General features: G+C 37.6%; 2 protein-coding genes across 10 annotated transcripts; one reads left to right on the top strand and one right to left on the bottom strand.

Moving 5' to 3' along the window:
* Positions 1 to 6,933: 6,933 nt before the first annotated feature.
* Positions 6,934 to 8,428, top strand: LOC103714985 (RNI-like superfamily protein). Its single transcript, XM_008802486.6, has one exon. It carries the CDS (start codon positions 6,963 to 6,965, stop codon positions 8,115 to 8,117), a length of 1,155 nt encoding a protein of 384 aa, XP_008800708.1. The 5' UTR covers positions 6,934 to 6,962; the 3' UTR covers positions 8,118 to 8,428.
* Positions 8,429 to 10,135: 1,707 nt separating this feature from the next.
* Positions 10,136 to 22,493, bottom strand: LOC103714967 (chromatin assembly factor 1 subunit FSM-like). Of its 9 annotated transcripts, XM_088720203.1 has the most exons (14): positions 22,318 to 22,372; positions 22,064 to 22,191; positions 21,395 to 21,826; positions 21,170 to 21,269; positions 20,305 to 20,452; positions 20,100 to 20,205; positions 13,651 to 14,012; positions 12,726 to 13,073; positions 12,537 to 12,618; positions 12,323 to 12,463; positions 11,322 to 11,732; positions 10,975 to 11,112; positions 10,760 to 10,805; positions 10,136 to 10,615 (listed from the first exon to the last, which is right to left on the bottom strand). In XM_088720203.1, exons 3-14 carry the CDS (start codon positions 21,464 to 21,466, stop codon positions 10,473 to 10,475), a joined length of 2,097 nt encoding a protein of 698 aa, XP_088576329.1. In that variant the 5' UTR covers positions 21,467 to 21,826; positions 22,064 to 22,191; positions 22,318 to 22,372; the 3' UTR covers positions 10,136 to 10,472. The 9 variants fall into 9 exon arrangements, 8 of the variants coding, with proteins under 8 accessions (XP_088576329.1, XP_088576323.1, XP_038989589.2 ...); XR_005514868.2 differs by lacking the exon at positions 22,318 to 22,372 and adding an exon at positions 22,392 to 22,493 and having other exon boundaries at positions 10,975 to 11,128; positions 21,395 to 22,191; XM_088720197.1 differs by lacking the exon at positions 22,318 to 22,372 and adding an exon at positions 22,392 to 22,493 and having other exon boundaries at positions 21,395 to 22,191.
* Positions 22,494 to 23,524: the final 1,031 nt, after the last annotated feature.

Here is a 23,524-nt window from a genome sequence, read left to right as displayed (position 1 = left end):
CATGGCGATCGACTGGTCGAGCTCCCGGACCTCCCACGTTGCAGCAGTGAAACGGTCCAAGTAGTTCCTGAGAGACTCTTCCTCCTTTTGCTTTATGTCAAGGAGGGAGTCGGAGGTCTGCCGTTGGGGTCGGCTAGCGGCGAAAGTGCTGGCGAACTGCCTGCCGAGCTGTTCGAAGGAGGAGACGGTGCTAGGCTTTAGCCCAGTGAACCAGAGCCGGGCTGCTCCTCGGAGTGTTGCTGGGAAGGCTTTACAGAGCAGGGCCCCCGTGGCTCCCTGCAGGGCCATCAAGGCCCGATAGCTTTCCAGGTGGTCAAGAGGGTCGGTCCTGCCACTGTAGGGCTCCACCTGGGGCATCTTGAACTTCGGCGGGACCGGCTCGTCCTCGATTTGCTGGGAGAAGGGGGACCGCGTGCTGAACTCGAAATCACCATTGCGTCCCGTCTTCCTGCCACGGAGCGCCTCAATCTGACGCTCCAGGTTCTCGACCTTCTTGTCAAGCTCATCGCTCGGCGGGATCGCCGCGACGGTGCGCCCTGGCGCAAGTCGTCCTGGGACCGACTCGGCTTCCGACGGTAGTGGCCAGTCTCCGGGGCCCCTTACCGGGTGTTCTCCCCAGGGGGAGACGGGAACACGGTGATCTTGGCCGGGGAGGGGTGGTTCACTCGCAGAGGGCGCCGGTTGAACTGGGGCTGGAGGGGGCGGCATCGTCGGGACGCCCCTGGGCTGCAGGCCTTGGACAACAGCGGCCAAAGCCTGAACCTGCTGTACCAGGGCGTCAAACTGCTCCGGCCGAACTTGGGGAGTTGGGTCAGCCGGAGGTGGCGAGTTCTGGACAGAATGTCCGGGGCTAGGTGGAGGACGTCGGGAGGCATTGGAAGCTCCCTTGCTTCTCAGTCTCATGGTCGCAACTCGGGCCCTTCCTCTAGCGCCAACTGTTGCTGGAAATTGGACCCGGGGGCGACCGTCGTCCGGAAGGGGGAGGCTCCGCCGCCTGAGTGGGGAGTGGCAGTTCGCCGGCGGGTGGCGTCTTCCTGGAGACCTGCAAGAAGCCGGTGGCCGGGCTCTCCGGCACCGGCCCTCCGATGCCTAAGTCAGCACAGGGGGAATATGTGGAGAGAAATGGAATGAGCGAGGGAGAGTCAGAGTTCGAGAGAGAGAAAGAGAGAGAGAGAGCGAGAGCGGAGGGGGTCCCTCCTTCAGTGGAGAAGTGCCTCTCTTATAGGAGGGAGCCAGTCCACCTGTGATGTGATAGAGTTTGCCGTACGATCAGTCTTTTAATGCTCGATCATGTAAGTCAATGTCATCATCGCAGGAGGTTAGGCCGGAGCCTAAGTCAATCATGGAGTCATGCCGTCATTTATGGGCGCGTGAGTTTGCCGTGAAAGGCTGGACGTCCGTAGGCGGTGGAAGCCATACGCCTTAATTGTTGAGTAAGCTGAGGGCCTGTGAATGCCATGCGTTTTAATTGTCGAGTAACCTGGAAGTCTGCACGACTCGTATACATCGGTTGTTGGAGAAGTCAACACGTAATCTCCCAACTAAGCTGTGGGAGGATGTGGCCTTAGGATATGGTTCGGGCATCCTTGGGTTGGCCAAGTGCTGCTGGGTCGGGTCCCGCCCAGGGGTCCGCTCGGCCGGCTCCTGGTCGGAGGAATGCGCTCGGCCGGCTCCTGGTCGCCTAGCTATAACGGTTTTTCCCTTAACAATAATAATAAAATAAAAAAAGCAAAATCTACACTATATATATCATCTAAATTTTTGGAAGCATTTAAAAAGTGCCGCTAAATAATAAATTTATGGCAGCTGCATAATGTCGGAAAAAATAAAAAGAAGTTATTGAAATTTAAATAAAATAGTGGCGGCATTTTGTACAAAAACCAGCAAGTCTATTGTAAAAGTAAATGCCTAATGGAATACATATTTATTGGCACACATAAATATTGTTAATATACAAACTTCGGCCAACATATCCTAATATGTCACACATGATTTATTATCGATATATATAAGTACCGTAAAAATTCAAAAAAAAAGTTTGATTTGAATATTTAAGGGCACTTTTCTATGCCATAGAAAAGCAGATTTGTGTTGGCATTTCTCAAAAATATCAGTAATTAATTGCCGACACCAATGTCACATAGCAAAATGCCACAAAAATGCCCGTAAATATATTTGTGGCATTTTCCCTTGCGGCACTTACAAATGCCCCTAATAAGAATTTTTGTTGTAGTGCTATAGATTGATGGTGATTTATCAGAGAAAGAGTCTATTTACTCTTGTGCATATTCTTCAGCTACAAAAAACAGTAGTGGACTTATTCCCTGTCCTTCAGTAAATATGTATTTGGTGTTGCTTCAATTTTATAAAAAGAGAAGAGAAGCCATAAGCTAGCTAGACTTTCTAGCTCATCCTAAAGTGCTTTTTTGATATTTTCTTCTTGTAGAAGCACTTTCCAGATGATATTACTAAACAATTATTTTTAGAGAAATATTATGTTGCTTTAAAAGCCAGAAAACACTTTTTTTTTGTTTTGAAACAGTACTACTATACCCTAAATAGTTTTATCATTTCCAGAAAAAATGACTAGCTTGTTCTAATTTTTGATTTATTTCAAAAATTTTAACAATCAAATAGAATCGGATATGGCACCTGGCATAGCTATTCCACCTTGTATAGCTTTCCTTGTTTCCATTTTTCTTATGCTTCTACAAAATACAACCTAGAAGCTCACAATTACTCCAGCTAAGCTTGATATATGGACCCAACCCTACTCACTTGCTAAACACTAACCAAAATCCAAAAGTATAGGACAGCAAGCAACCACAACTTTGATTTTTGGAATAATCTTACATATTACAAGGTTGGGATCCTAGATATTATTATACCATCACCTTCCTAGGACTAAAGGAGAAATTTTCATAGACCTTCCTTACCTTGCACTACAGCCAGTTACCCTGGTCAAATATTAACACCGTTATCCTTTTGTGAAAAACAAAACTTTAACAATATATCTGTTAAAATTTTTCTTCTTTAGGCATTTCTAATAATAAATGTCATGAAGAAAATTTATACTTATGCATCTTATGGAATTTAGTTTCCTAATCCTCAAGAACTTACATATTAACTCTTTTTTCTATTAATTTCAATTAATCATCATGGATATCATGTGTTTTTAATGTAATGCAGTTGTGTCATGTATAATATGTGATAAATTTAAGTAATGGTATCCAAGTTCCTCTCATTTCATATGATTATTATGATTATTTTACATATTGTATATTAATCACTCTTCTTATTATGTATGAGGTTTCATTTTGATTTTTTATTCCTTTGCATAGTATTTATATGTTTGCATAACTGTTTCTATCTAGAAGTTTGATGCACCTAAAACTTTATGAGATATTGGAGGAAATTAAACTAAACTTTAAGCCATTAACCATGGGTGATATCAAATTGGAAGAACAAAAGCGGCCTGAGCTACAGATAGGCTGTAGCCTGCAACCTACTGTTTAGCCGTGAGTCTCCAAACAAGCAATTAGCTCGCCCCGCAGGTAAATTTAAAGTGCATCCATCCTTCCTACTATTCTTTCCATTTGAAAGAATGTAAATTGATGGGTCTAGATGGATGAGCAACTTCTCCTTCCAACTCCATCCATTCTTCGACTCCAATCAAACATAAGATTAAGAGAGGATATAAGTATAGCACGGTAACAAAATAATTAAATTATTACTATATTATATTAAGACATAAAATTTCTATAAGATATTAAAAATAAAATTTGTAAATATTTTTGCACTAAAATTAAATAATTATTATACACTGCATCCATTTTAAAAAAGAGGGAAAAAAAATCTGCATGACATTAGTCAAGCACTTAACATTTTCTTTATATCTTTGGAATCAACGTAGCATATTAAAAACTTTTGATGCCAAATTTAAAAAAAAAAAAATTCTGCAGGCACTTGGCCGAGAACTAGCATCTCCGTATCTAGTTTGAGCCCAAATGTTGATCTCAGCAATCAGCCGCCGTTTGATCTCAATTCTCGAACACATTTGACTTGGTTTTGACCTCCTTCAGGAATATCTCATTGAGATTTGTTTACTCTTTTCAACCAACATTAGTGATAGAAACGTTGAATCGGTTAGAGTCCCCATACATCCCAATAAAAAAACCCAAGCTAATGCTTCCAATCATCTGACGCCACATGTCATAGAGGGTTTTTTCTATCATAGCATTGGTTTGCTAAGTTGGGGCCGCATAGAAACAGAAAGAGTACCGTAGTCATAATACCACAACAACACCCACCCGGCGAAGCAAAATAAAGTCCACCGCATGGCCGCATCCGTCCAATTTCAGCAGCTCCATCCCCAAAGTCTTCTCCTCCCCCTTGGTATATATCCATCCTATCCCATTCCTCCATATTTCTTTCACTTAGGTTGATGGATTTGTAGATCATTCAATGCCAAATCCGATCTTTGATCGTCGAGGATGTCCCAGGCGGACGTCGCTTACAGGTTTTCTATTTTTTGTCCCCAATTTCCCACCTCTAATTGAGGGTTTTACTCTGCCTTTTGTCTTCGATTAGGTTGGATTTTGCTTTATTTTTTTTGCTCTATCTGCTTCGAATTTGAGATTTTTATCACCAAAATTCTGATGTAGTTTCATGATTTCCCTGGTCAATGTTGTTTCCTGAAATTTCTTCCAATTTCAGGTAATATACCGTGATATCCAGATATCTATATATCTCTATCTAAGGAGTTTTCATTTGAAATGTTGTATAGTTTAAAATTTTTGGGGATTGTCTTTGTTCTTTTATGGTGCAGTCTAATTGTTTAATTTTGTAAATCTAATGGTGGAAATGGAAGCTATTTGTTTTGTTATTATGTAATGCCATGTCATTCAACTCCTATTTGGTGGGAAAAGAACTGTTGGTTGATCGGTCCAGTCTCTTATTTGACGAATTGTATCACATTGGTTATGTTTGTGCGCCACGCTCAAAGGTAAATTGCTGTTGTAAAAGTTGAAGTGATTTTTGAAGTTATGATAGGAAAAGGTATAGTAATGTGGCTGTGAATTTTAGATACAGAAAAGTGGAGCTCAAATCCGATTTACTATTGCACATCAAATTTAATCAAGTTGCAATTTTGTGTGTATATATTATATATATATAATTGGCAAGTGGTGTTAGACCTTTGAGGAAAGTAGATTCTTAGGTTTGATTGCTTAATGATTCTAGCGGATGTGCACAACATGGGCTAAGATACTAGAAGAATTTCTAGCAATGTATATTGTTTCATGTTGAGTTTCTAAGTGGGTTAGCAAGCAAGGTGTTGGAGCTATTAAGAGCAATCCAGATGAAAAACAAGACCCAGATATTTTGAAGATTCAATCACTTACAATATAACATATGTTACTTCTGATAATACTTGTCTAGCCCAACTTTTAGTCACTCTTAACAAAATTCAAGATGGTGTAAATTTTGGTTCATGTCAAAGCTAAATGTAGTTATCTACAAGGATATAAAATATTCTGACAATGGAAAGACATATGGATATCCAATTTGGGCTAACCAGATAATACCATTGTGGCTATTAATGCCTTTTGGTTCAATCATGTCTTTTGACCCTAGAGTTCATCCTGTTAATAATTTATTAAGTTCAGAAATGAACTCAGGAAGTTTTATCTTTTTCTGTTCATGCATTGCCCCAGACCGGTCAACCTATCAAACAAACCCTTTTTTTTTAATTCCTTAGTTCTTTTTCTTTAACTTGCTTGTTTAACCAAGGAAGTGTTTGGCTGCTAGGTTTGAGCAGCTAAAATTTTCCTCGAAGTACATTTGGTTCTCTTTCATTTCTCAATTCCAAGTCCATGTCATTTCATATCACTTAGCATAAAATGAAATTAAATTTAAACCATGTAAAGTTTCTTATTGTAGCTTATTTTAATTTTTGATGTATTCTTCTTTTGAACACTAAGAACCAACTTTATGGTTTTTGTAGAGCATAGGATTCATATTAGCTATTTTTTTGGCTTAGCATTTGCTTTTTGTAATTTTGCTTAATTTCTTTTGGTGAATGTCATCTTCATATTCCTACTCCTTAGGAGCAGTTGATAAGAAAACATGGAGATAGAAAAATAGAACTGTTGATAGTATTTATTGTAGATACTTCAGCAGAACTTTTGTTTAATCCGATGCATGGCAACATGCAATATGCATGTTGGTTCTTAGCACAAATGTAATTAGATGGTGTTGCATCATATAAAACTTTCATTTTAATTCTTTACTGGCAAATAAACACATTTAAGTTTGCAGATGCTCATCTTTATATATTGAACATCATTAAGTCTTCATATGCATCTTGTTACTCATAATTTGAGTTTAAAGCACATCAAAGCCTGAAAGTTCTTCTTGTTGAATATTATTGTCTTCACAGTGTTTGCAAAACATCTTGGATGATTTTAGTCTGATTTTAAATCACATCAAATTTATTTATTTGTTATTAAATTTTTTAACCATTATTTCATGAGTTACATTATAATATTATGAATCATTTGGTCATCCAACAACTAAGGCTCAATATTTTTTCTATATGCAGTTGTGGATCTTGTGGATATCCTCTGAACTTGACATCTTCTAATAGAATCACATCTGGAATAGGCTCGGACTATCAAAAATCCATCAAGAAGGGTGTGATTTCTTTTATTTCTGTCGATCTCAGTCGATTTACTCAAGTTGATGAGATAAATTGTTTTCCCATCAATCTGGGTCGTTATAGACCGAAAACTAAGCTTCTTTGTCGCAAATGTGGAGCCCTCATTGGCTATGGATATGGTGAGTCAGCTGTTCTCTGTGGCTTTGACTCTGTTGGTTCATCCTCTTCAAGTTGCCAAAAGTACTCAATAAAGATTCGTGCATTACAGCCTTCAGCTTAGAGTTAGTTTTCCTTTGATTTAGTGATGCAAAGAATGGATTATCATTTAAATAATGTCGAGAGCTATCTACCTGATGATTGCTTGCTTATTATTTTTCGGAAGCTTCAAAATATTACTGATCGAAATGCTTTTGGCTTAACATGTCGTCATTGGCTTCATATTCAAAATTTAGCACGCAGATCATTAATCTTTCAGTTCTCTTATAAACCAAATATTTACCAAGGGTATGCTCAATATATACCAAGACTATTGGTCCGCTTCCCCTATCTCAATTCAATATCTCTAGCTGGTTGCACAGAATTACCTGATTCAGCATTGGCTCGACTGAGAGATTCTGGATCAAACCTTCGGTCTCTTTCTTTATATTGTTGTTTTGGCATCACAGATAATGGTCTTACTCAAGTATCTACAGGATGCACTCATTTGGTATCTATTACTCTATATCGTTGTAATATCACAGATGTTGGTTTAGAAAGCCTTGCTGAGTATTGTCGGGCATTGGAGAACATAGATCTTTCCTATTGCATATTGATTTCAGACCGTGGGATTAATGCAATCGCCAAGAGCTGTTTGAAACTTCATACTTTTATGATTTCATATTGCAAGGGCTTAACAGGTATGGGATTCAAAGGATGCTCGTCTACTCTAACTTATTTAGAAGCTGACTCGTGCATGCTTACTTCAGAAGGATTGTTGGAAGCTGTCAGTGGAGGTGGGCTTGAGTATTTAAACGTGTCCAACTTGAGAAACTGGGTTGGCATGGATGGCTTGGGTGGGATTGGTACTGGATCTGCTCCAAGACTTCGATTTTTAAACTTGAGAATGTGTCGTTTTGTTGGTGATGAATCAGTGGCGGCCATAGCCAAGGGCTGTCCATTACTTGAGGAATGGAGTGTTGCCGTCTGTCATGAGATCCGTATTTCTGGATGGTCAGCTATTGGATCAAATTGTGGAAATTTGAAGATTTTACATGTGAATCGGTGCCGAAATCTATGTGACCGAGGATTGCAAGCTCTGCAAGATGGTTGTGGCCGACTTGAACTGTTGTATATGCATGGTTGTCGTAAAGTCACTTACCTGGGATTAGAGACATTCAAAATTCAAAGACAGGATGTACATATCAGAAGAGAGGAACGCGTCTCCATTGGGCCTTATATGGATAGCTTATTTTCATGGTGATATTTTTCAGAATGTAGAGAACTTAAACAACAACAATGATTACATTTCAAAAGCTGCTCATTTCTCCTTGTAATTTGATTTAAAGCTATATCCTCAAAAAAAAATTCAATGACAACTTAGCTTCAAACAAGCTCAGGTTTTTTCAGCTTAATTTGATTTATGTTTTAATATAACTGTTCCATTTTAGATATTGTGGCATGTGACCTCTAACTCAGTGCAATTACTGGTTGGATGTCATGATAAAGTCCATATTTTATTTTGCATACTTGGTAATATAAATGTCAATTTTATTGCCCGCGCCGTAAAGATGTTAGTTCCAAGTTGTTATTCTGCTGATTAAATTGAATAGATTGTTTGAGATTAAAAAAACTTTACCTACTTTCATACATATCTATTTTAAAGGCCCAGCATTAGTTGCCAGACAACTTGATTACAGGGTGATTTCATAGTTATGTACCATTTCTTTGTTTGGTGTTGGTTCAAAGAACTCTATGTTGCCCCAACCAGGGCAGGCTGATAAAATCCGAAATATGCATTTGATCGGCTTCCGCTGGATCTTCTTGTTTGAGTACCAGAGGATACATGTGAATACATTCAGAATATTTAAGCTACAAATATGTCCTTTTTGTATTTGGAGAAGGGCTTGTATATTAGTGCAAGACTGCGGCCATAAATTCATTGCTCACTAGGGCTTTTCAGATTAGTGCTGGGTAGATTCACTTCTTTCATCAGGTATGGTGAACGCATATCAACTTTGGATTTGATGTCAACAGTCCTTTTATTTATGGGTGTATTGGAATTTAAATCTTGGTCTTTATGAATCTAGAGCTTAAGCTGTATCACTTGGCTTTCCAAGTTCTTTTGCAAATTAGCTATGACAAATCGAAAGAAGTGGATTGTTTCATAGTCTGGTGTTACAGATTTCCTCTTTCCAATTTCATATGGGAGGAAACTTTTTGAGATCCTTGCATGTATCATTCCTCATTCTGAATAGATTGCGAGTCCTCAAGTAATCAACAGTTCATTTATCAACCACCTAGATCTGTGCATCTTCTAATATCCTAATGTCAGATATGTCACACATCCAACTTTATATCCTTCTATATCATCTGGGCTTTCAGAAAACATAAAGCATATCTGACAAGCCTCATCAATCCTTGCGCTAGCATTTACATCCTGCAGCTGGCGTTCACCTCAAAAGAGCCCTAAAAAGACCCCCCACTTGCTGAAAAAATAGGGCAAGTGAAATCCAGCTGACTTCATTCACCCTGACTGGGGGAGGAGTCGGTCCTAAAGCACTATGATGATGCATGGTATAGAGTAGTAACATGTTCTTGTAGTACTTGAATGTTCATGGTAGAGTCAAACAAACATTAAATTTATTTTTTGTTCTTATAGTAATTGAATGCTCTTGTATATCCCCCCCCCCCCCCCCCCCCCCCCCCCCCCAAAAAAAAAAAAAAAGAAAAAAGCTTCTCTTCTCTTAAGAACCAACTCCAGCTCTTCCCCTGGACGAATTTATCTCATAACATAAAGTGCTTCAACTAAACCGACCAGGATAAAGGCTATCTATATTGGTGCAAGCAAAAACCTGAAGATGGGGAGAGGTGACAATAAACACCAAGAACACCTCCAATTATCAAAAGACATTGTCGAAGTAAATAAAGTTAGAAAAAAGTTATGTATAATGAGCGAACGAAACAAAATTAACAAGCTGCTGAATTACTTGTGAAGAGCTCAATCATTATAAGTAGTTCAGATAATTGTCTGCCCAATGAAAAATTTAAGTACAGAGAGGAGCTTAATAAATATATGGCACATCCTCCTCGGTTCCACTGATTTCAGCTTACAGAAATGTCATTGTGTTTTGCAATGGGATGCCATTGGTTGGTTTGCATCAGAATAGAAGAAATCAAAAGCAAAATATCCACATGCTGCAAAACTAGAGGATAGAAGGTTTTGGAACGCTGAGATTCACAATTTAAGACATGAAACATAAAAATAGCAAAGCAAAACCCTGATCACAAAATACTGATACGTATTGCCAATCTACAGATTAAGACAGTTTCACATAGTTCCCTCTAGAAATTTATTTTGCAAAATTTATAACCTTCCCCTCATAAACATGGAACCAAGAATTGAAGAAGGTCATGAAGAAAGAGAAAAAAGAAAAACCTTCGTTCTTTTCTTGTATATACACAAACATCACCCACTGTACCAGAGCTGTCGATGCTCTTAATAACCAGTCCGAGATGACAAAACAGCCACAATATGAGATTGCAGGCACCAGCATTACAAAACCCCTTAAATACTGCAACTCCAAGACTTAAAATGAAGAGCGGACTATGACTGGGTCTAGCGGTGCTGATCTTCAACAAGATGAGCCTCTGTCTTGAAGCATGGCTGAGTAGATTTGGGAACATTCAATGAATCTTCTGATGGAGGCAAACACCACTTTGAGAATAAAGTTGCTGTACCTTTTGGCCTGCAGCTCTCGTCTGTCAAAAATGATGAATTTTTTTATCAGCATTTGTTAAGTACAACAAATTTGCCAGCAGCTGCAGAATGAGTGCCAGTTACTAGGTCCTGTATATTGTAATTGCATGAGATCTGGAATTATATGTACAGAGAACTCCTTATACCTGGAGAATTTGACAAGCCAAGCCTATCCAAAACCTCTTTCTTAACCTGTGAAAAATTAAAAATGAATTTATTCTTGTATCATCTTATCTATTTCAGAGCATTGGAGTGGAATTTAGCTCAAAACTATGCCTTTCCTCCTAAAAAACATCATTACAGACCAATTTCAGGTTTCGTATTTCCATAAAAAAGATAATTCAAAGATAATACAACTTACCTGCCAACAATTATCCACAAAATCTGATATCTCACGCACTTTAGTTCTCAAACAGGACTTGGTGCTGGATGGGAATTTGCAGTGCAATAAATCTACCAACTTGCTCATCCCATGAGGGTATGACTGGATGCACTCAACCTGCATGGTCAATGATCTGTCATGCCAAAGGAGAACATTAAAAAAAAGAAACAATCGCAAGCCCAATCACCATTCATTGATTTTTTTTGTTCTTTTATTCTTCTTCAGTTCAGGTCGAAAATAGAAGAAGTTAAGTCGATCCAAGTTGGCAAGGAAGCAAGTTTAATGAGAAAATACAAGCACTGTACATTTATTTGTAGCACACTTACAAATTCTGAGAGGTTTGAATCTGGAATAACTGCTGCATAGACTACAGGTGTTGAGCTGCTCTTACTTTGGGGTCGGCAAATCTCTTGGTCCTTCGATGAATTGTGATTTATTGATTGATCTATGATAGAGCCTCCAGGGCAGGGTTGCATGCATAGTGCTTGCAAACATATCTGCTCAAACTTTGGTGTCCCAACTAGACCCACTGCTGAAATTAGTTCAACTTTTTCATGCATGAGATTTGATATGACGAATGGTTGATTCTTTCGGAGAGCCTGCTCAGTCACAGTACGAAGATACTTCTGATGCCGGAGCGATGCTCTGAATTCCTCACTTTCAATCTCAAGCTTAAAAGAAGATGAGCTTTTGGCCTCATCCTCCATGACATATGATGGGCTGTCAACTCGAACACCCTGCTCGGTCAAAATCAGATTTTATTTTTTAAACCAGCACTGAGTGTGATGCACATGAGTAATTGCGATATCAAGATCAAGATATTTGAAATTTATGTCAGATGGTAGACACACTCCTAAACAAAAGTTGTTAAACAGAGTTTACATAATAGTAGACATAAACAGGATGCCTTATGTAATTTATCTGAGATCAATCACTCACAATCAAACTAACGGCAATTCATTTCATCTCTACATCTAACTTTTTCCAAAGGGAAAAAATCATGATCCATGATGCCTAATTAGAAGTTTCTTTATTGATATTGGAAGAACAAGAATAAAACAATGGAAACAGAATCTTTCAAGCAGGCTTGTCATAACTCTTTTGTTTTTTCTTTTTTTTTTGACCGAGATAATATATATGCAGAAAAATGAAATAAAAAGTATATTTACAAAATGGATTATAATTTTTTATCTAACTGATCAAACCCACTCAAAAAGATAAAATATTGACTTCTGCATGATATTATAGCATTCCAGTCATACGAAATTCGCTGAAACAATGCAAAATTTCACATTGATGGATAGTGGTTTAGATCTAATGAAGATACCTCATCCTCTGAGAGATAACCATCGGGCACAAAGAAGCTGTCTTCATTTTCATCTTCGTCCTCCCTATTTAGGCTTCCTTCATCTAACAGTTCCTCCTCATTGTCCTCGTTGCAATCTGACAGGCTTTCACCCGGATCCTCCTACAAAAAGAAAACAAATCCTAAACCAACTACTGGAAATGATCTAGTTTCATCGAAAGAATAAGATAAATACCTCTTCCCATTCCTCATCACTGTCAATGTCATATTCCAAATCTGGGTCCTTCTTAAAGGGGTGTCGTGGCCCAACAACACTACTAAAATTTGCAGAAAATCAAATATCAATACAAAAACAATCATCAAGTTTGTGATGATAAAAGGAAATCAGATAATATGAGAGCAAAATCAACGACATTGAGCTTGCCTTTTCCTGTGCCATGTACCATAATATGCAGGCCTGGGACTCTTGTCAAACTGCAGTAGCTTTTTGATCATTGACCGGACACAAGTTGGAGCCACATAGCCATCAGTCTGACATGAGATTTCATTTGGGATAGTTTCCTCCCATTTATCAACCAGCATATCCGTGGTTGGTTCACCATTACCGTTCAGTTTATTACAGGCAAGACCCTTATTTGGAGAGGGAACTTTTCCAATGGATGATCCTCGCAGCTTAAGTTCTTTAATCAATTCAACCTTTGGATTTCGCCTTACTCCCCACCGGTTGGATCTATTGGAATAACGTGCTTTCTGCCAGCTAGCAACATGCAACCTGAAATGTGCGACCAAAAAGTCAAATTTTACTGGATCTCTCAAGTCCAAAATTATTCAGAATATCTTTCTTTATGTATTTTTCTAAAAATTATCGACATGGAACTGCTCCTCTTTGTCACACTATTTGGAATGCTCGTCTAGCCCATGCTGGCAAAGCCCTCAAGTCGTATATTCTAATCGTGCAATAGCAGCATGGAAGGTTCCTAGGAAACAGTCCTTCCGAATGTAAACTGGACTGTAAACTGACATAGGCAGATGAAAACAAGGATAGAAAGAGTGACCGGCAAAGATGTGCAGCTTTAGCATTCCAAATTTAGAAATATACAATCCCATATTTTAACAAACCGTAAGTTTCTACTGAAATGGCACATGATATTCCTATTTCCCCTAATATCTATTTTATTGTCTCTGGCGTAAACAAATTCTTGCCTGAACTTACCAAACCTTGACCAAGTTACCCATTTTTACCGAAATCAATTTTCTTTTAAAACTTCATGACCACAGATATCATGAGGGAAAAAAATCAAGAAAAAAATAATCAAGAATGAAAGGAAGAAAGGAAAGCTGCAACTAACTTGCGAAGGCCCTCCACAGTAGGCAGGCTCGCTTCCTCAGAAATGACACGGTCCATCATTTCAACAAGATCTTCAGTTTTACAAGGTGATCCAGATACTGGAGCTTTTTTTGGTGGCACTTTCTTTGAGTTGTCTGAACAATCATTGCTCTTCTTACTTTTAAGAAAGCGATCCATAATTGTAGCTTGCTTTTGTAAGGCAAGTTGCTTTCTCAATTCAGCTTCTTCCTTTTCCCGGCGTCGTTGATTCCTCTCAGCTTCTTCTTTCTGCCTTTTACATTGTTTTCTCAGTTCAGCTTGTTCTTTTTCATGACGTCTTTGCTCTTTTTCAGCTTCTTTTTGTAGCCGCTTAAGTTCCTTTTCCTGCAAAGCAACAATATATATTTAAGGTTGGTGGGATTGCAAGCAAGATAATTCACATATGGTATAAAATACTATCAAGGGCTGCATATGAATTCTTGAACAATTCAAGCTTGGATCTTGGCTTGCCACGAACTTATTTGGGCTCATCCAACAATTACACAGATGAAGCTCAACCTCACTAGACTGATTATTTACGAAGCCAAACTTAAAGAAAACCTAGTTCAGCTCAATTATGTTTGTAGGCTAAACTTGAATTGTATTAACATAAAAAATGAACAATAGAAAATGTTTGGATTTTGATAAAAAATAAGCAAGTTTTAGAGCTCATTATAATCTTTTAATCACTAAACTTGACACTAGAATTAGGAGAGCTAGAATCTAATTCAGTTTCCATACAGAGAGAAGCTTGGTTTTGTATATGTTTAATCCAGTCCAAACTTGTTCACAAGCGCAACCTAGTTTTTTTTTTTATATAGTGCAATCCAGCATCCATTTCTATAAACCATCCATGGATTAACTACTTGAGTTTGGTTTGAGTTGCAGCTGTAACTTTCGGTTTCAATAGTTTCAAATCTAAATTTTAGAGTTTTGGCCAAAATAATTAAAAAACAAAAAAAATAAAATTGTTAGATAACATTTTAAATTATTTTCAATCACATATGTTCTTTATGAGTAGTTTTGGTAGTTTAGGACGAATTTAATATTATATGTAGTAAAATTCATAAAGTATACTAACAATATCATGCTGTAACCGTACATATTATTTACTTATTGCACTTCAATTGTTCAAAACTAAATTGTAAAATTTAAAAGCCAAGTGTATTTTCTTCATCATTATATCGCAGATCTTGAAAAAGTCTTGAATTTAGCATTTCTTTTTTATATTTTGCGGCTAAGAGGCCAGTTAAATAAATTCATGTAATTGCATAAAACTATTATTCATTTTATGTAAAAAAATGTGTTAATTATGGTGAATGATGGTTTCCTGTATTTAGTTGTCCATATTAGTTCTTTCATATTAGTCTCTATAAAATACTATAATGGATCCTGGCTAGCATTTATTAAAAGTTAACATTTATTAGAAAATAAGATAATATTTCTTAAAAAAGGGGTCGTCGTTGGTTTAAACTGAACCCGCCCACGCACCTTTTTTTGAAGGGGGTTGAGTTGTTGACTTCAACTTGCCTCTTCAGAAACTAATAAATTTTGATCAAAACTTCAAACCTTGAAATTATGATAAAACCTCAAACGAGCTTCCTAAAACTAATTTGCCCAATCCTCAGATGCCTTGTTAATTGTTTTATTTGCGTAGTCTAAGCTCATACTACTATTTATCAAGGTTTTTTTGACTCTCTACAGGTTTGCCCAGATTCAGTTGACTTCTACAATTGCAACAAGTTTTGGAAGTTTCAGCCTAAATTGACCAAACCTACTTTTTTTTTTTTTTAGAAAGTATATGTGCTTAAATGTTTTCTTCTGCTCTCTTTTTCTTTGAATTTCATTACTAATTAGATTGTATTATATGTTGCTATATCTCTCTCTTCTTTTTTTTTGACTTGTTTACATGCTTCCGAAAACAAAATGTAATAATGAAATAAAATGGGGTTTTTATTTAGATAGGCTTCTCATGCTTAGTCAGGTCATTAAAATCAAATAGAATAATATATAATCAGACAGATTTTTTTTTCTTGCTTAGATAAGTTATTACAATGAAATAAATTGTAATATGCTTAAATGGGTTATTAAAACGAAATAAAAAGAAATGTGTTTGCATGTCTTTTCCTTGCTTAGATGGACTGCTAATTTTATACTCTTGTGACCATGAATATGTATATACAGATGATTATATGTTCTTTATTTTCAATTGAATGATGTTTGGTATTTAAACTTAACAAATTATTATGTTCATGCCATATACTTAATGCATTAAACCTCAATAGTCAACATAGTTCAATTTAGGACTAAAACTACCTAAACTACAATAAATAACTCAAAATATAATAACAACTATGTGATATAACTTGCCTTAATTTATTTTACCTTTCTCTTAGTTTTTCTATTTTTCTTGACTTTCTTAATTAAAACTCCAAAAGTCGGAGTAAGACTACCATATCCGAAACTCTATCTAGGGGACCAAAAACCGAAACTAAGTTTTAAAACCTTGCTTTATTCACTCAACCCATTGAATCTTTGATTTTTAACTTCATCTATGTGGAAAAATTTATCAACATTGGGATAGTTCCTTATAAAACCTTTCATGACACTGAAGCAGCAAGATCTCACCATCATATTTGTTTTACACAAAAGCAATATACACTTGGTTTCCTTCATCATGGCCTTCTTGCAAGGGTATGAAATCACCTAGGCAGTCCAGGGAAGTAACGTCTTTTAAGGTCTAAGCGGAATGCCTATCCATGTGGATTTTTGGAGAAAACATCATTAAAAATGACAAAAATCAGTTCATTTCATAAATAGAATCATAGATAGCCTTGCATGATCTAATGATATATGTATTGTACATAAACATTGATTAAAGAGCATCGTATTGGTAAATGGTAAGGTCATTAATCACTTAAACTAAGCAATAATGGCATATTTGGTTTATCACAGTGGTTTTATTTACATTAATTTTTTATGAGCGATTCAAATATCTAAAGCTTCCTAGCAACATAGCATTGTCAAGCATCACTTATTGTTTATGGGTACACATTGTAATGCATTTGCTTCTCTCTCTTAAAGTAGATATGTGTTTAATTAGAAAGAGAATGAATCAAAAAACGTAAGGCCCTAATAAATTAAGGAACAATGTGGTTGCTTAAGACAAGGTGGACCCTAGGCAGTCAGGTGCTCTCCTAGGTGCCAAAATATGTGCTCAGATGACAATCTCACTTGAAGACCTAGAAAGTGCTAGTGCCTAAGCAATTGGGTTGCCTAGGCACCTAAGCAACCCCCTTTGACAACCTTGCATTCATGGAGCACAAACAGTAGCTTTTCCTATAGAATTTCTTAAATATTATGTAGGATTTTTCTGACCCAAAAAATGATCTTTTAGATGATGCTTGTTTGTATCCGCAAGACCTCACTAAAAGCAAGACACGGCATTGTATACTAAACACATTTTAAGTCTTCTACTGAGCAAACTACATTTGGACATGGACATGAAACTGCTATGACATAAAGAGATTCCAAGAGAAGCGAATCCTATTTCCTCTTCTAATAAACTTGATGGCCTACTACAATCCTTGCAAGTTATGCAGCGATTACGTGTTGAACTTTTGACTGTTACACAAATTGTAGACTTACCAACATCTTAGAAAATGAAGAAATATAATGTCTTGTTCGGGTCCTAAGCAAAAGTTATCATGACATGGCCATGGCCTCATACAAACTTCAATGGTTAAACTACCCCTTTAACAAGCTGGGAGAACATCTTCATAGCTGTATGGCATTATATTGCACCAGTCATGCTACTTTAGACATTATTGCAAACAAGTACTGAAATCCCAGTCCCAATGCCTGTAAATTGGACATCTGGTTGGCATCATACTGGAATGCCCACATGTTGACATCGTACACTAGCATCCCTACCAGGATCGCTTTCTTTCCCTTTTTTCATTTATCTGATGTTTGTTAATGTTATTTAGGGTTTTTATTGTTTGTTTAGGTTATGTGAGGTTTTTGAGTTTTTAGTGTTAATACTGATCCTAGCACAATTTGGCCTGGATTATTTTTTAGGTGTTCTTTTTATGGTGCTTTAATTATAGCTAAGCTACTCTATGAAAACATAGTCATAAGCTAACTTTGGCATTCCCGAAACTAACCTTTTTCCTTCTTCTTCCTCTCTTTCCACCATCTTTTCTCCTCGCACTCAAATGCAAAACAAAGGAAAAAGCCAGCCTGACATTTTTTGATTGCATCCTGGAAGTTCTCGAGACGAACCAGCTAGTCCTGCTTCTTTTCCCACTTGGTACCAAGTGAGGCAGGACTATACCAGCCAATCCTAAGTTTTCAATGTCCCAGACTCATCCCACGAAGTGGTCAATCACTAATCTATCCAATTTGTATGGTATGGCAAAATATCAACTAGGACATAAATCCATGGTTGCAAATAACGGCCAGTTGAAAGGGGAGCTTCGTCACTAAACTTGCAAATGTTTTTACTAGACCTCTTGAAAGATACATTTCAGCAAATCATCAACTTGATGGGCATCTAGAACCTTAATGCTCCAACTTGAGAGAGACATAAAGAAGACTGACAGCTTTCTTCTTATTTTAGCTTGCAGATAATCAGGCTCAAATGATGGCTCTCCTTTTCACCTTCACTGTCCATTCTTGTCAGAAAGGAAAAAGTTTTAGGTTGCCATATTTGGAATCTCCATGGAAAATTTAGTAGGGAATGGGGGTCTGCAGATTAGATCTCATGCCCCCTGCCAACATGGGTATTGCTTGTTCCCTGCTTAAGATAAGGAAAGTTGAGACAAATAGGAGAAGTCAAAAGGTGGGGATCGGCAGGTCAGGTCGATCTCAGGTTGGGCTGATTTCATGTATCAAGTCCCTAAGGGCCTGTCCCACAACCAACCCGCAGTCAACCCACCTAACTCGCATCTAACCTGCTAACCCATTTAACCAATTCAGGTTTATTTAATAACTTTTTATTGTATCTCCATGCTATTTATTTTTCACAATTTCCAGGGTTATTCATGCTACAAATTATTTCAAAATCCTCTTTTGCTATATCAAATAATCAAGTGATTTCAAAATGCTGATGTTGCAGGTTGTTCTTATCCTAGAACATATTGGGGGAAACCCCTGCATCTACCAAAAGAATATATTTTTTTGCAATTAACAAATAAAATCATATTAAAGATACAAATAATGGTTCATGTCATTCAGTACATGAAAATTAAAATATATAATAAAAATATAATGACATAAATTCCTCATGACATGATAGATTGAGGGGTCTTGACCCAAATCTGAGCCGTTGGGGATTCGGGGTTGGCAAATGCATACCTGACTCACAAACCCAATGGGTTGGACTAGCCGGGTCTTGGGTTCGCCATCAGGTCTAGGACAGGTCAGGTTAGGTAAAGGGATCCAGGTCAAGATTGCCACCCCTAGATCTGATCCAATAGTTTTAGTCACCTATTATGGAAACCTCATTGTTTCCTATTAGAAAAGCACGTTATGTACAAACCCAATCATCTTCGTATGATTACCAGCAATCTTTGAAAACTTCTCATACTATTGGGAATCCATTCAGTAAGAACTTGCATCTACATACATAGGATCAATATGAATGAATACCCAGGAATTATAGCTGAAAGCCTGAAACTTTGTTCTAAACAAGTTAGTCAAGCTTAGGTAATGCTTGAGACAAAGGCGAGCTCAATTTGGGTTCAACCAGATGAAGCTTAATGAATTTGATACTCAGCTCAGCTGGTTTGCATCCCTTATACCATAATGCTCAAAATCAGCAAGTTAATTAAGATTTTTTTTCTTTTTTTTTCGCTTATGTAGTTATTTAAGAAAATTAACTGCCTAAGCAACCAATAAGCAGTACCTCATGTTTAAAAAGTAAAACATCTGACAATTCTGACCAACTACTTGGTTGTACAAACAGTTCGTGCCAGGGCATGTTATTTCAAGTAAAAATATCTTGGGTTGCCTGTTAGTGCACATGAAAAGTTTAGGTCCAGATAATGCTGACATGGCAACTAAGCATTCAACCAACCCCCCATCTATGCACCAACTCCTAGCACTAATCCCCTCATGTCATGTGGCAGAGAAAACTTTTTGGGTGCATAAAACCAGTGCCCCCAGCACTGTTGGATAAATTCTCAGGTACAAGAAAGTAGCAACATCTTAAAGCAGATTAGTTATATGTATTCCCATGGAAGAAGGCAGTGAACTTTAATCACATGTCAGCATATACAAGAAATTTGTAAGCTTGGAGGGTTACAGGCCCTGATAGAAGTAGGCTTCCTAACTATTACACATAAATCTTCTCTGAAAATTTTGATATACACATAACTCAGTAAACATATGATATCAATATAACATCACATCAGTGAACTTAACACTTACAGCTTGACACTTCTCCTTCTGAAGTTCACGATCCACTCTTTTCTTCTCATTCTTAGGGTCAAAATCCTTGATTAACACCTCGTTTGGCTTGGCTTCTCTCACACACCTAATAACAAGTGGATTTTGCATTCAGTGGTTTAAATATCCGTCCAAGGAATATAAAGCAAGAAAAAAATTAAGGAAAACTTGTCACAAACACGCATACATGTCAGTAACATTCTTTTGTTTCAACCTTTCAACCAGTGACCTGATTCCCATTCCATTTATTGCTTTTCCAAGCTTTTCCAATGCTTTCAAAAGCTCAGTTTTATAATTTTCATGGCTTTCTGGAATGGACAATGCTGACAGTGTTGCTGCAATAAGAGAAACATTATTAATACCCAGAGCTGAAAATTACAAAGGGAAGCTCTTTGTATGCATAGAAGGCAATATTACATTTTCAGCAAACAACCATGTCCCCAGAATCTATTAGTGAAGTACAGGAGGAAAATGAACAACAGAGATCTGCCATCTTTCTGTTAAGGGAAAAAAAGATGAGAGAAAAGGCACAGGGTATGAAATGAAAATGCTATTGAAATCATAAAATATTCAAGGCATCTATATCAGTTATTTGGCAACAAATTGTGATTTGTATTGCATCAATATGCCTTACATAAATGATACAAACCTTATAAAAATATAATTTACCCAACTATTAGAAGGAAATCACTCTAAGCCAAATAGATAAGTGGGAAAAAGTGGGAGAAAATGGCACTGGAAAGTTCATAGTGTGCATGTAAATATATCTGTTAAAGGATAGCATTATCACACCTGCTCCATTATTTCAGTCATTAAGTGCAAATAAACCAGAATTATAGACATTGTTTTCCACAACAAAATGCAGAATAACTAAGTCACCAGTTTAGCAAAATATTGTAAGCCCTAAACTCCTTGCCATTGTTGAAATCTGGTAGAGGAAAAAGGCAGATGATGAATCATGTTTAAGAATTTAGAATCAGATTTGGTGCCATGAGGTTTCATTTAGACTCACTTCAGCGAGAAGCAATATCTTGACCAGGACAGGTTCTTACCTGAAAGAGCAGAAATCCTCTCATGAATTTTCTCCCGACCTATGCGCCGAATGCTCAAAATCCAATGATGAGACATGGGAAGCAGCTTCATATCTCTTGTCTGAATGGTTAAGGGCATCAAGAAAAAGAGTAAGAAGAACAGTGTTTCATGCCGGTCAATATCAACCAAAATAGAAGATAAAAAAATCAACCAATAGTTGAGAAAAAAATGATCAGTGGTATGACCTCCCAACACCAGAGGCACAGCTGAGATTCATCTTCTAATACATCAGCATCAGGATTGGCAATCCCATACATCACTCTCTGCCCAATGAAAAGCACTGTACTACGGACTGATGCCAATGTAATCCCCTCCCAATTCCCCCCTCTTGCCTTCAACTTAACATAAATCTCATCCACCAACTTGGAAAAGGGGAGACTGCTCTCCTCCAGCAAGCAGGCAACCACTGAATTGTTCGACAACAGAGCATAATCATCCAAATGCAACTTATAAGACGAAACCTCATTGTAGTACTCGAACAGCTCCTCAAGCTCCTGGCGATATTTTGTGATCAAAGACTCCTTATCTGCACCAATCACATTCTCCTCGACTGAAGCTCTTTTCCGTTTTAAAGGTTTCTTAGCCCCCTTCTCTTGATTTATTGCTGTATCTTGCAACTGTTTAAATCTCCCAGAGGGAGATTTATCAAAACCATGTTCTCTCATCAATTTGAGGCCCATTCGAGCATTCCACTTCACAACTATTTGATACAATCTCAGCCGTTAAAAGCTTTTAAAGTTTCTCTACCAGAAGCAAAACAAGACATGGTGGCAAAGAGAAATGAAGCAGAAACGTAGAAGACTTCAAATTTGTATGTTTTCTTCTTATAATATGTGGAAAAATGAAATCTTTACCCCATTTCTCCCCAGGGAACAACAGCACTGACACGAAAAAGGGCTTCTTTCCCAGAATCTAAGTATTCATACGGGTTTAGCGATCTCTGCTCTTCCCCACTCACCCCCAGCAACCACATCTTCAGTACCTGCACCAAGAACAGATTAAATCCAAAACACAACAAAAAACAACATGAAACAAAAACAAGGACAGATCAAATGAATAAAATTAGGAAAAAAATCAAATATCACTTCAAAAAATCGAAGAATACAACCATTCAAGACCTCATTTCCCCCGTTTTCAGCGATTGTTTTCACCAAAAAAACAACGTCTTATTGGAAGCTTTACCTCGACATTTAAACCCCGAACCGATCGGAAATCCGAACCCAGCGACGCTGACGTTTCGACTACCACTGTGTCGAATTTTTCCCCCTCCCCCTTCTCTTTTTTTCCCTTCCCTTTTCACACGTCGCTCGGTTTAGTGGGAACGAGCAACGATGCCGAATAAAACTCTAACGGCGTTAGCCTGATCGGCTTCTGTTTGGATCGTACGGCTCTTGCTTCTCCAAGACCGCTTGATCTCCAGATGAGGAATTTCAACCGTCGGATTCAATCCGCGGGCGTGTGAATCCAGACAAGGGTAAGAAAACCCCTTCCCGCCAATTGGACTCGTTTTTATTCGCCCAGCGACCAGAATACGAAACGACGGTTAAATGTCCTCGCGGAGTTGTTTGCTTAGATCGTGACAACCCCAAAAGTCAGACGATCCTGACCGTTAATTTCAGGAAGTGACTGTTGATGTGATGTTGGAAGAGCATGGAGATGCGGGCCAGTGGGATACACTATGGAGAGCACATTAATGGCAGGATCGTTGGATCAATGCATCTGGACCGTCTGACATTGCAGGTGACCGGGAGATAATGATTATAATGGTATGGTGGTGATTGTTGCAATTGATGGGTGTTTTAAAAAGTAAATGAATTTCATTTTTTTATTATGACACTAATAATGATACATTAAATGCTATAAAATTTCAATCGTATAAGGGTTACGATAGAAACTCAATTACAACAACATCCTTCCAAACTGATATTGTATTGTAAAATGGGTGGTGGGATTTTAGAATATTTTTTTGTAATTTATCTGATAATATTTCATTAAAAACACCATGCAGTCATGGCCAGGTTATATCTAGCTTATCCATACATGCTATGAGTATGCACAAAAATAAATATGAATTATAATTCCAATCTACATCCATTGATTTTTCTTTCTTTCTATCCTACCAGATCTATTCAGGTTATGAATTTTCTTCTATTTTTCCAATCCATCCTCCCAAGATAATTTTTTGGCAGCATCTAGAAATCCACATGAATTCATTTAGGTCATGGATGGGTCTCCTCCCCTCTCTGTCCTTCACAATTCGTTGTTGAAGATAAATTTTCAGTACATGTTTAACTTTGTAAATTTCCTTTCCAAAT

This window comes from Phoenix dactylifera, chromosome 4 (assembly GCF_051530095.1).
Source record: "Phoenix dactylifera cultivar Ajwa chromosome 4, Ajwa_hap1_PhDact_Kaust_v1.1, whole genome shotgun sequence".
Classification (NCBI taxonomy): Eukaryota; Viridiplantae; Streptophyta; class Magnoliopsida; order Arecales; family Arecaceae; genus Phoenix; species Phoenix dactylifera.
The sequence above is the reverse complement of the archived record's forward strand: the minus strand, read 5'-3'. Positions and strand labels throughout refer to the sequence as shown.